At 41.7% G+C, this 12,694-nt stretch overlaps 2 protein-coding genes across 2 annotated transcripts; one reads left to right on the forward strand and one right to left on the reverse strand.

Moving 5' to 3' along the window:
* Positions 1–1,431: 1,431 nt before the first annotated feature.
* Positions 1,432–10,123, reverse strand: pou3f2b (POU class 3 homeobox 2b). Its single transcript, XM_067509070.1, has 2 exons — positions 8,148–10,123; positions 1,432–6,980 (listed from the first exon to the last, which is right to left on the reverse strand). The coding sequence occupies exon 1, from the start codon at positions 10,121–10,123 to the stop codon at positions 8,837–8,839; it is 1,287 nt and encodes a 428-aa protein (XP_067365171.1). The 3' UTR covers positions 1,432–6,980; positions 8,148–8,836.
* Positions 8,591–12,420, forward strand: LOC137130231 (uncharacterized). Its single transcript, XM_067510071.1, has 5 exons — positions 8,591–8,638; positions 9,269–9,451; positions 9,689–9,944; positions 10,036–10,300; positions 10,604–12,420. Exons 1-5 carry the CDS (start codon positions 8,591–8,593, stop codon positions 10,698–10,700), a joined length of 849 nt encoding a protein of 282 aa, XP_067366172.1. The 3' UTR covers positions 10,701–12,420.
* The last annotated feature ends 274 nt before the right edge of the window (positions 12,421–12,694 follow it).

Here is a 12,694-nt window from a genome sequence, read left to right on the forward strand (position 1 = left end):
TACAGTCTATTAATACCACAGGGAGAAGTGACATTAGCTTGTCTTCTTAACGGCCTTTTAATGAATTGTTTATGCCTGGTTTAATGATGTATATTGTGGCCCTGTAATGTGCCCTAATGACGGAGAACGAGGCCGCCTCAGCTGAAGTATTAATTTGGACTGCCTCCCCAATGATTATTCCTCAGCCGCCACCGCTGCTGCTGTGTGTGCTGGGAGTACGGATGCGAACGTGATTCATGGAGGCTTTCCGCTCGGCGCTACAGCTTGATTTCTTGCTGTCACGCTCCTCTATGAGGCTGATATATCCGGGGGGGGATCCACAGCAATTAGTTCAGCTTTTTATTTGTCTTTCAAGAGCTTACAGAGGTAGCTTGATAAATCTGCAGGGGGAATATATGGATGGAAATATTGCTCTTGAATAATAACTCCAACATTCAAACCTAAACAAGAGCAGGGCTGGCATGTGGTTGCTTCATACCTTTTTTCTTACTACAAACCACATGAGTGACACCAGAGCATAGTTTGATGAATATGGCAGCACCCTGTGGTGCAGTAATAGTCTTCTCTTCAGTGAGACATGTCTGCTGAGTGCTGTGGTCTGCCTCCTTTGAGCCCTCCTCAGGCTGGGACCCAACAGGCCTGAGACCTGCCTGAGGGAGGCCTCACTATGATACCAATCATTATGTGGCTTGCTGTTCCTTCTCTAGTTTCCCAGCTTAGACTCTAATAATGAAGATATCCCTGTCAGTCCTCCCACTGCTGTGTCTGACGCTTATTATTTTTGTTTAGCTTTAAGGATATACACAATGTCAGTGTTGACTTTCTCAAATCCATCGAAATACTATAATCCATACGTTGATTTTTGAATCAATAGACATGCAATGCTGCTTTAGCTACATCTCAATCCATGAGGATACCTTTTCAATTTTACAAGTTGTCGAGGTCTGATACACCACAACTGAGACCGTTGTGTGACATTTATCTGCTAGTGGTGCAGATCGAGTCCTAGTTTTGTCAAAATCAAGACTACATCCCTGTTCCAGCAAGCCTCTGCTTTTCGTTTGCTTAAAAGGTGGTTGTCCTTTTTTTGAAGGCAATTAACACATTTTCCAGAACAGAGGTGATCAAGTTCTTTGTCTTGTGAACCCTAAAATGAAGTGAGTTTCTCTCATGATGCCTTGTAATGTGGATGTAAGTCATGTGGCTTCTCAGATTGTTTCAGTTGAAGGTATTTTAGGAACCAGAAGAGGTGAAAGTATATACAGTATTTCACAAGAAATGTTTAATTATTTTCTTTTTTCACTCGAATCATCTTGTGACTCCTCCAGCTTTACCCTGACCCCCAGATCGGAAACCACCAGAAAAGAACAACCGTCCTTTTTACTTGTTTTGTGCCATGAAGACAAAGAGTGCAGCACACTTTCACCCAGCTCTGACTCAGTGGCCCAGACATCAAAGACGCTTAAGAGACAAGTCTGTCGATCCATATCCTGTCTTCAGTATCAGTTGCCTGCAGATACTAATCTTAATGACAGTTTTTTTTCCCTTGGAATACAACAAAAATCGAGTAAACATTTGAAAATTTGAGCGTGTGTGAGCTAGTTTATGACACTGTGTGTGACGAGTTTATGACATTTTTAAAAATAATTTTATTTCTATACATGATTGTGGCAAAAAATAAGAGACAGCAAAAACTGCATAGTCTTTGTACTCTTGTCATTAAAATAAGTACATTATTCAGAACCTAATTGAATTATTAATTATTTTAATTTTTAATTAATTTTGTTGCAAGTACTGTATTGGTATTCAAGTCTAGTTTTTACTCAACATGGCTTTTATATATTAACTATAAGTTATTTTTTACTGCAAGGTTTATGGATTACAGATGTTTCATGTTTTGTGGTTTTTAATTATGGATCATGTTTTGTATATCTTTGTATATGATGCTTCAGTTCTGATTAATGATTCATTTTGTTTTTGTCATCAGTGTGCGGCTGTATCTGAGCCGGAGCTCAGTTGGTTAAGGCAGTCGTCCAAGGACCACAGGGTCAGTGGTTCGATCCCTGGTCCTGGCTATATGTCAAAGTGTCTCTGGGCAAGACATTGACAGCCCATTCCCCTCCCCAGCTGTCCGGTCCAAGCCCGGTAGAATTTGAGGAGGGTTGCGTCAGGAAGGGCAACCCTGAACTCACGGGATAAGCTGAAAGGACAAAAATTTATTAAAAAAAGTGTAACAAAAACCCTTGTGACTCAAAGCCGACTTTCTTTCTTTCAACACCCGTCACAGAGTTTAAATTGAGTAAGTGGACCTGAATTTTTTTCACATGAGTGAGAAATGTTCAGTATTGACAGGACATTCTTTAATGTTTTACCTTCTAATTATCTATGAAACCTGTAAATGTGGACTCTCAGCAGCCCTTAACATTCAGAGACTCCTGGACATTTCTTGAAGAGGCTCTGGCGCAGACGAGAGATGAGCATGTTTCACAAACAGGCCGAGCAATTATAGTCTGAATAATTATGCACTGAAGGGGAGACACGATTCGCCCCACTGATCAGCAAAGTTCATGTGAAGTTATAATTAAACAATAACTCGTTTACAAATGAACGCTCACGCACGTTTGTGTGCTTAAGTGTGCAAAGTGTAATTAGCCACGATGCATCTGAGTGAGATTGAAGAACAACAATGTCAAATGGTGGAATTATGCTCCGCTCGTAAGCTTGTATCAGTGTTATCTGTGTGCTGGGTGGGGGAGGGGGGAGGGGGGGGAGGAGGAGGGATGCAAGGAGCTAAGAGGAAAAACTGATTGAAGAGTTATTGATACAGAAGGCTGCTTCAGCTTCAGACAATTCAGAGCTGGACATGATGTTTGACAGGGACACTTTGTACAAGGACATTAACATTTCTTGGGGGTAAATAGGCAGAAAACATTCATTTTCAATATTCATTAGACCCCAAGAAATCATATTAAAACATTGTGTCGTAACACATAATGTTAAATTATTATGGGGTGTGAATATGATTGTGTGTTGATGTTGCTTCCGCCTGTTTTTCCTATACAACTGAATGTGTCACAAATTAAGAAAATACTATCTTTTAATGACTAAAAAGACACCAGGAAGTCAAATGTCACCAACTTTTTTACGCAAAGCGTGGGTGTAAAAGATACTTCACATAGTTTGAGCTGACACCCTGTGTGATGTTAGCAGCTTGTCTGAACAGGCTTTACATTCAGCCTTTGATTTTCACCGTACACGCAAATCTGCAAGGATGGGTGTGATTATCTCACCTGGACTCTGTTTATTATTGTTCAAAGTAGGAGTATTTTAATTAGCAATTGGTTGATTTTGTTTATTAAAACATGGCCATAAACAGCAAGAATCCACCGTGAGATTTCAGAGGCCAACGTCATGTTTTTTTTTTTGGTCATCACATAAAAAGAACAGATGTAACTACTAACACGAAGAAGCGTTCTGTTATGCTGAAACCTCCATGAGGCTGTCGCTGTGAACCAGGGCCCTAAAACGGAAGCAGCTACTGTGAGTGGAACTCAACCAACATCCATTTCATTATTTACAGTAGTTCACTGCTTGTTTTGTCTGACCAACAACCTTCAATTTCAAATGATGCCAAACTGACAAAAGCAGTGATGTAAGTTTAGTTTTAGAGAGGTGACCTTCTATCAGTCAGCGGAGTGATCCATTAACGAGCAAGGTAGAATCACTTATAAAACAACGGTTTATTGCCAAAGTACACAAAGTTTTATGATCATAAAATGCTGTTGATGTGCCACTCTAGTAAATCCAGGGTGACTCGTCGAGTTTAGGCTCAATAGTTGTGACACTGACCACATCACTCTGTATCCATATGGGAATGAATGACAAACTCTGAGTTTTCTAAAATAACATCAGCAATAATGACCTCACGGGTCAGTCGGTCTAATGAAGATCCACCACGATGATGTTTATAAGACATCTCTGATGTTTGTATTCTGTTTAAAATGTTTTCTTTCACAAGTTTTATCCTCTGCTTTTGTCCATCAACATTATCTCTCCATCCATCCATCAGCCATCACCTCTTCTCCCCTTTAGAAGGTTCCAGGGGTCCTGCAGTCAATCCATTCACCGATTATTAACATTTTACAAGAAGAAATCACTATGGAAATGTAACTAATTTGCTTTGGATGGACCAAACAGGGTCTTTTTAACCTTAATGTACGTTGACGATTTCACATCGATTGTCACTAACCTTGCTGTGAAGTCTTTTAATTTATTACACAATCCCTAAATGATGCTTTATCTGCTCCCCCAAAGCTGAACTCTATGAGCACAAACAACCTTACATCAGGCCACATACTTCTGCCATGAGTTAATCACGTCATTTTATTCTTTAATTCTGATTCAGTTCTCACACAAATACCACAGGAGCTGGGACTCACCCGTTGGTGTCGCTAGATGGCGCTAGAGTAGCGACTATCCCCCCTCAGTGTTTCTCCACAGCGCAGTCGGCGACACAGCCGAGCAGCTTTTTCATCCCTAGGAGCCTAATGGGAAATTTCAAGTCACCTAAATAAAAAGGAAGGTGTAATTAACGCGACGCGCTATTAATTGCATCTGCTACAGAGCGGATGAAGGGCACGAGGGCGCACTTTTTAGATTACTGGGCTCCACAAAAGTCATCTTCAGAGATCAGACAGAAAGATGCGGGGGGGGGGGGGGGGGGGGGGGGGGCTTTATTTCCGGGTGTCATTTCATGCCGGGCGTCCAAATAGCAGGTCAAACGTCCGGGGTGATGATGACGCAGAGAGCGACGTCTTTTATTTCCCTGCACTAAAAACAACAATAACAACAACAACAAAAACAGAGTGAGGGACTAATTCACTGTGGTACAGAGGGATCATTTCCACTGCTTATCATCCCACACACACACACACAGAAATTCAACCAAATCGCCATCAGGCCCAGTAAGGTCACTGTTTTTAGAGCAGAGTCTCTGGTCCTATGTCTTATAGGAATTTTACAGAACGTTTTCAAAACAGGAAGAGTTATGTTTTATGACGCCACTATGTCAGAAAAAAACATCTGGGACACGGCTACATACATGGTTGGAAAATCCCAATTCATTCTCTACAGTCAGCTATATTTCTTCTGCAACTTGTCTATATGTAGCCTATAATAAATGAATAAATAATTAAATAAATTAATAAATAAATAAGCGCCCTACATGTTGGTTTGTGGTCAGCGTAATTGTCCATAAATGATTGATCAGCTATTGATACCCCTACTGATCTCCCTCCGATGACTATTAATACTGAGGCGTGTAAATCTCACCTCCAGCTCATCCACGAGCAGCTTGTGGAGTAAAACGGAGAATATCCGATTTGTAATTAAAACGATGACGACAACCACAGAGGGCAGCACGTTTTCACGCTGTTGTAAAAGTGGCTGGGAAATACCAATACTTTATATTTGGCTGTGTGGTTCAAAAAAACATAACTAGAGTGGGTGTAAGGAAGAGTCTCCTACAAATGTCACCCCACAGAATGGTGTGGCAATAATAAAGAGAAACTAAGTAACACAGGAAACGGGAAAAATACACCAAGGTCACCACCATGAATGGTGCATAACACAGTCAGCGCTGTCCCTCCAGGAATAGAGTGAGTTTTTCTTTGTGCACAGAAGTGTGTGTTTCGATGGGAGGATCACGGGGACTGGATCCAGCCCAACACGCTTTGTTAAAAACTGAAATTATTCGTTTACATCTCGTTTAAAGCCCATGTTGCTTGATCATGAATTAGCCCATCATCGTTTAGCCCAAGTAACGCGAGATTTACATCCAAAATGTCTAAAGCAAAGGCAAGTTTTGTGTCTTGATAATTGATAATTACGAATAAAAAACACTTCATGGATTTTAGTATCATGACAGCAGATTTTGGTATATGGGTTTAAAAACAAACAACCTTGCAGATTGTAGGGTAGATAATATAATATCGAATCTAATAATCATTGTTTTTTTCGTTTGAGTTCGAGACATTGTGAGCATTCACGGAGAAAGTGAAAAATTAAGATACAAGTGCAGTGAAACCACATATTTTCGCGTTGGACCCCTCTCAACCCTTCTACGGACCACTATCGGTCCTGGAACCCCACTTTGGGAACCCCCTAATTTAACCCTAGATGGAAGCTGTGGGTTTCCCAGCCCAAAAAGCCAGTCCATTTCAAAGCAGCCTGGAGCAAAAACAACACAATCTTCCATTCATCAATTTTCTCTCAGCCATTAATTCCGCACCAGCCAATGGACTCAGAGCAGGAGGCAGATTTTCTTAACACCACAGCTGTCCATCACACAGGGAACACACTACTGCAGCATTCTGCTTTGCTGAGTTAAAAGGGGGAAAAAAAGAAATACATTTAACATCCACGTTGGAAAAAAAGCTGTTTAATATTAACCCCATTATTTAAAAATGTGCAAGTCCGTTGTTCGTGTGTCAAGTGAGGAAACACGATTTCTCACCTCTGCTTTAGATCTACCCCAAGTTCATCCAGTGTATATGACATAGCCTATACCCCCAACAAAACCAAACGACTGGTTTAACAAGCGATTCATCAAATAAAAACAAAAACAAAAAACAAACAAACAAGAAAACAGCGTCGGGTTGCTACAGGTCTACATCCCACGTCTTGAATTTCCAGTGAATTATGACTTGGATCAATTCATTAAAGCTACTGAGAAAACATTTCAATGTCATGATGTTTTCAGCGAGGGAAAAAAAAGTAAAAGCTGTTTCCAACTGAGGAGGAACAAAAATTAAAAGTCCCTGGATATGTGTCTTTGCATAAAACAAAAAGCAAGCTACTGTTCGAAGAAAAGATGTATATACATTTAGCTGTGACGGTCCAGGCTGTGGTGATCCCGCTGAAAAATAAACCTCTCTTCTTCCCTCGGTGTCGTTTCATATATATCTCGCACTTTGTGTCATCTATAAAAGCCATGGTAGAATAAATTACAATCTCATTAACAAAAGTAAAAAAATTACAATTTACCCCGTAATAAAGCAACAGAGGCGAAGATGAACAAAATGGCTGAAATGAAACTATCTCAATAATTAAAATATAATAATAATAATAATAATAATAATAATAATAATAATAATAATAATAATAATAATTTGGATTATATGCTTATATTTGGAATGTAAAATGTTATTTTTTATTTAAAGGCCTTATTATTATTATTATTATTATTATTATTATTATTATTATTATTATTATTATATCTTTCTATTCCACAGTAATGTTAATCTCCGATTTTGTTTTCTCTTAATCAGATTCATTTGTGAATTACTAATCAATCTGAATTTAATATAAATAGGCAATATATTTGGGTTGGAAACACAATCGAATGCAATTCCAGAGCGAACATTAAAAGGCAGAACAGAACTCCTTAGACAATTTAAAGAAATTAAACTGATTTTACATCACATGAAAGAAAATAAAAATAAAAAAAACCTTAGCTCAAAATAAAATTCGCCACAGAAAAGTATTAAACCGCAATCGAGCATAATTTCGGCAGCAAAATGAACGTTAAATAGCAAACAAAAACAAGGCAGTAGGTAGGCTGTGAATGGAATCTGGATTTTAAAAACTCGACCTGCTTGTGTCTGAAAACATCAATTCAAAAAGTGCCCCAGTGAAGAAACAAAACAAAGGGATTAAACCATGAATTTTAAAGTTATACAATATTTACAAAAGTGGATCCAAATATTCTGTGAGAGTGGTGACATATAGTTTTGTAGATACCTAAATATCTATAGCCCATCTTGTTGTGTAAAAGTGCCAGATAATCTAATCAATCGCCACGGAGTCCTTCCTGTAGCTGGGAGACTCTCAGAGGTGGGGAAATAATATTGTTTAACGCTTGTTTAGTGAAAAATATATTGGCCTTTTTGTCTATAGTGCTGTTTGACTCATGACAGAGGTCACGCAGAGGTCTAATGTCCTACATCACTGCACTCAGGCCAGTTAACGAAAAGTTTAGCCAGTGAGCTGCTCACAGGTAATAATAATAATAATAATAATAATAATAATAATAATAATAATAATAATAATAATAATAATAATAATAATAATAATAATAACCTGTTTACCTGACTAAATCCTGACAGAATAAATAAGAGCCTGCACTTTCCCAGCAGTGTTTTCAATGCAACGCGGCTCTGGCTGACAGATGGGACTCGGGCGATGCTCACCCTCAGCTGGACTCCACTGGACTGGGGCTGCAGCCTATACTGGCCTCCAGCTTACTCCATTAACGCAGCTCCTTTGACCCCACTGCACCACCCACCCTGCTGGATGCACAGTTTAGAGCTACAAAACCAAACGCCACTTCCTTTACTTTCCCTCTTACGCACAGGAAACAAACTGGTTGTATTTGATATAAAGGTGGCGAATGGAAACCATTCAGCTTGAGTTTCTTCTTAAACCAGATTCCCCCCTTCCCCTCCCTCTTTTTTTTTTCGTCAAGTATGATTTCAATACACAATAGGGGCTACACCTTGAAACTGCGTCGACTGGAGTCACAGTGCTGGGCATGTATCCTCGGAGAACACAACACAGGCTTATGTTCCTTAAGCTCTGGGTGAGGAAAAAAATGTCCTGTCCTCCCCTCACTCAATTCCATTTTTCAAATATTCACTGCAGATATTGTGTAAGTACTCGCTCCAATCTATTATACATAAAACACCCACTATATTTTTTCATAGTCCAGTGATTTATATATAACCTTGGGGATAAATAAAAAGGATAAACAAGTCCTGGAGGAGCGATCCAGCAGAGTTCATTGGACCGGGGTCTGGACCCCGTGGTGCGGCGGCGTGTCCCCGTACACATCCTCGCTCCCTGGCAGAGCTCCTCCGGGAGGGGTCATGCGTTTCTCTTTCTGTCTCCTGTTACAAAACCAAACCCTCACCACTTCTTTCTCCAGGTGCAGACTGTCTGCCAGGGTGATTATTTCCGACGCTGCAGGTTTAGGGCACTTCAAAAAATGGCTCTCCAAAGCTCCCTTTACGCTTACCTCGATTGAAGTCCGTTTTTTCCTTTTCCTCCCTTGCGCCGCGATTTTGTCCAAGCTGGTCGGGCTGCCCGAGGTGGAGTCCGCCTCCTCCAGCCACTTGTTCAACAGAGGCTTCAGCTTGCACATGTTTTTGAAGCTGAGCTGCAGGGCCTCAAACCTGCATATTGTGGTTTGAGAAAACACATTTCCGTACAGGGTCCCCAGGGCGAGTCCCACGTCCGCTTGCGTGAAGCCCAGCTTGATCCTCCGCTGTTTGAACTGCTTGGCAAACTGCTCCAGGTCGTCCGAGGTCGGCGTATCCTCGTCCGAGTGGTCGTGGTGGCTCTGTGGCCGGTGCTGGTGCTGATGCTGGGACGCAGGGTGGCCGTGTTCGCTGAGGTGCGGGCTGTGGTGGTCGTCATGACTGTCTCTTAGGTTGTGGTGGTGCATCCCTTGCCCGCTGCCCGGGATCAGCCCGTTCACGCTGAAGCCCGGCTGCGAGTAAATAAGGCTTTGGCCGTTTGTCGTCGCCATGCTCGGTATGTGCGCCGCGGTGGTGGTTCTCCACGCCCGTCCGTCGTGATGGTTCCCGTGCGTCTGGTGCACCAGGTGGGGCGGCCGCGACTGGTGCTGTAGGTTGCTGCTGGAGTTGTGCATCTCATCCCGTGCGCCTTGCACCGCGGGTTTGATATCCTGCTCTGCGCCGAGCGGGCTGGTGGACCACGGGGCTCCCTCTCCGTGGGACAGCGCCGTGATCCACTGGTGTGCGTGGCTGAGCGTGTGGCTGTTGCTCTGCAGCGGGTACTCGCTCTGCAACAGGCTCTGCGCGTCCCGGTACGCCGTGGCTTGCTGCATGCTGCCGGGCTCCGAGTGCACGATGGATGCGCTGGAGGTGAGAATGTTGTAGTGGTTAGACGCTGCGGTCGCCATGACTCTCGGAGCCGGACTGGTCGCTCTTATTAAAGAAATCTCGCATTTGACAGATCCCCTCCTGCCCACAGGCGGCTCCCAGGCGCTCTGCCAAGTGGACGCCGAGGCGCACCTGGACTCTGCCCCGCCCCAGACGCTCATTGGATGTCAAAAGATGATGGACGTGGTTACCCAGAGCAACGACGCGATGATTGGCTACGGGGAAATCTCAACAAACACTACTCTCTTTGTTGGAGAGTGCGAGTTGAAGGCTCCCGTGGAAGCGGAGAGCCGGAGTGCAACATGGGGAGACGGAGCACCGGGAGCGGCAGTGCAACTGTAAGACACAGTTGATTTACTTCGATAATCATGTTCTATCAAGACCCAGACTGTAGGTAGGCTCGTTAAGCGAAACCAGCATTTCTTTTGTTGAGACAATGAATACAAAAGTTCTCTTGATCAGCATGCACAAGTGTTTATGTCGGTAGACTTTACTTCTGCAGTTAGGCGCACGTTTATGAAAATAAATGTTATCTGAAAGGTTTGTGCAACATCCTGATTTGACCAGACATAGATCTGTTTGTCAGGATTTCTACGAGCATATTCGGATTTGTGGTTATAACACTGGGCCTGTGTTTTCAGGAGTGCTGCAGTGTTTTTCTCCTATGACGTTGAAGGAGTGAGGATATTCATCCATGTGTTATTTGTGCAGAGTTGTGTGATTAAAAGAAATGGCTGATGGAGTTTTTTTTCCCCTTACTGAAAGTACTGAAAATCTCTAAAGTCTACAGATTAACTAATATCTGTGCGTTAGGATAAAATAAGTCAGATAATTTGTGAAAGAAATAAAATCACCTGAAATCGAATGAGTTGACATTTACATCGGATTTGAAACAACAGACATGGAGACATGACGGCATATTAAACGTGTCATAAACTTTACCATGTTTATGGTGGATTGTAGAAAGAAGCAAACTATACGGGACTCGTCTGTTTTCAAGAATGAGCTTTTCGGGAATAGGAAAAAGCAAAGACACGTTTGAATTAGGCCAAATTGATTATGGATCAAATTGTAAATTAAATAGTCAATTCTTGGCTTATTTTGGTCCATGTACCCGAGTTGACATTAAACCATACAGATTTACTGTCTGTTTGCCTAAACTAATCCATCTGTTATTTGAAAAAAAAAAGAAAAAACAGTGGCCGCTGGTATCTGTGTAAATTCTTTTCATCATACTGTGTATTAGTCTTCTTGAAGTCTTGACTTGAAAACTTCCAACAGCCCATAAAGTACATTTTAGAAGCTTGAGTAAGAGTGAGTACACAGTGGAAAAGGTGGGTCCCTGGACTGAAGCTGAGATTCTAGATATATAGACATTTTAAACATAAAATAAGCTATTTAGTCTTCAGAACGTGTGGTTACAGCCCAGGAAAACATCATGAGACCATTCGAGCTTAGGGGGCAACAGCACCGAGAGCCTTCCAGGACTCTCTATGTGACCAAGAGAGATGTAGAAATTATTTTCTTGTCTTATATACAACTAGAGGACTACATAAGTGAAGAAGAGGATTAAATCCAGACTCAGGCCTTTAGTCCAGGGCAGGGAGGGCAGGTTTCCATCCCATCCCAGCTGTCGTCCCCCCGGTGTCAGCTTCAGGGACCAGGACTTTGTCCAGAGAGGGGACATTCCTGGCCGGCCGCTGCTGGTTGCCATAGGGAGAGGTAAATGAAACAGCAGCAGTTGCGTTGCTGACGCCTCCCACCCCCCCCCCTGTCCGTGGACTATCTAAAGGCCTCTATTTAGAGAGGCTCTCTGCTGTGGGGACAAAGCCTTCACAGGGATAAAGGAGGGAGGAGTAGAGAGCACAGGGCCTGAGAGGGAGAAAGAGCCTGAAAACCTGAAAAAGGCTGTCCTCAAAGCTGCTCCCCACTCTCCACTAAGATGTGAAAATATTACAAACAGAAATTTTGCACAGCATAAGTGTGTTTTAACTTTCTAACTTCTCCTTAATTCCGAATACAAGACGGCATTAATAATTTTGACTGTATATGTGCAATTAAAAGGCACTTTTGGTTAGTCTGTGGCATATAACAATTCAGTCCACCAGAAATAAAGTAACACACACTGCCCACAAATTAAACCTATAAATCAATGCAGAACACTTCTTCAATATCCACAATTTAAAACTTCTAAACTATGCAAATGACTGCAGCTGTAATTAAACATTTTATTAAATAACCTGGACCATACAGTATAGCAGTAAAATTAAAATGCAATAAAAAAGCAATTATTTAAGAAATATCTCCCTCCAAAAAACAGTCAAACTGCGCAGTGAAACCAGAAAAGTCGACATACTGAACATCCACACTCACAAATCATTCTTAGTTATGTTAATTTATTCACAAAGTTCACGGGGACACATGTCATGTGTACAGACTGAGGTCTGTGAACAATACAGGGAGTGTAACAAAGGGCAAGTGCTAATTATAAAATGGTCTTTATTTTGTGCTTTACATGGCCTGGAAGGGAGTTTGATTTCAACTGTAACTTGATGCTGTTTCAGTGGCAAAAGAAGAAAAACACATTCTTAAGCACTGATGTTATTAGCAATGATACATTTGGACAAAAATTTATTGTCTTAGAATAAAGTTTTTGACACCAAGTTATACAGTATAAACTTTTGTATTCGTGCCTTAAAGTCACATAGTGTTTGCAGAACATATCGATGTTT

The sequence above is a fragment of the Channa argus genome, chromosome 7 (genome assembly GCF_033026475.1).
Source record: "Channa argus isolate prfri chromosome 7, Channa argus male v1.0, whole genome shotgun sequence".
NCBI classification, from domain to species: Eukaryota; Metazoa; Chordata; class Actinopteri; order Anabantiformes; family Channidae; genus Channa; species Channa argus.

Bases quoted from the DNA above. Each gene is read 5' to 3' on its own strand.
- LOC137130231 (XM_067510071.1), top strand. From the start codon at position 8,591: ATGTATCCTCGGAGAACACAACACAGGCTTATGTTCCTTAAGCTCTGG. The intron at 8,639-9,268 runs GTGAGGAAAAAA...ATTTCCGTACAG, and splicing joins TTATGTTCCTTAAGCTCTGG to GGTCCCCAGGGCGAGTCCCA. The intron at 10,301-10,603 runs GTAAGACACAGT...CTGTGTTTTCAG, and splicing joins CCGGGAGCGGCAGTGCAACT to GAGTGCTGCAGTGTTTTTCT.
- pou3f2b (XM_067509070.1), bottom strand. From the start codon at position 10,123: ATGAGCGTCTGGGGCGGGGCAGAGTCCAGGTGCGCCTCGGCGTCCACT.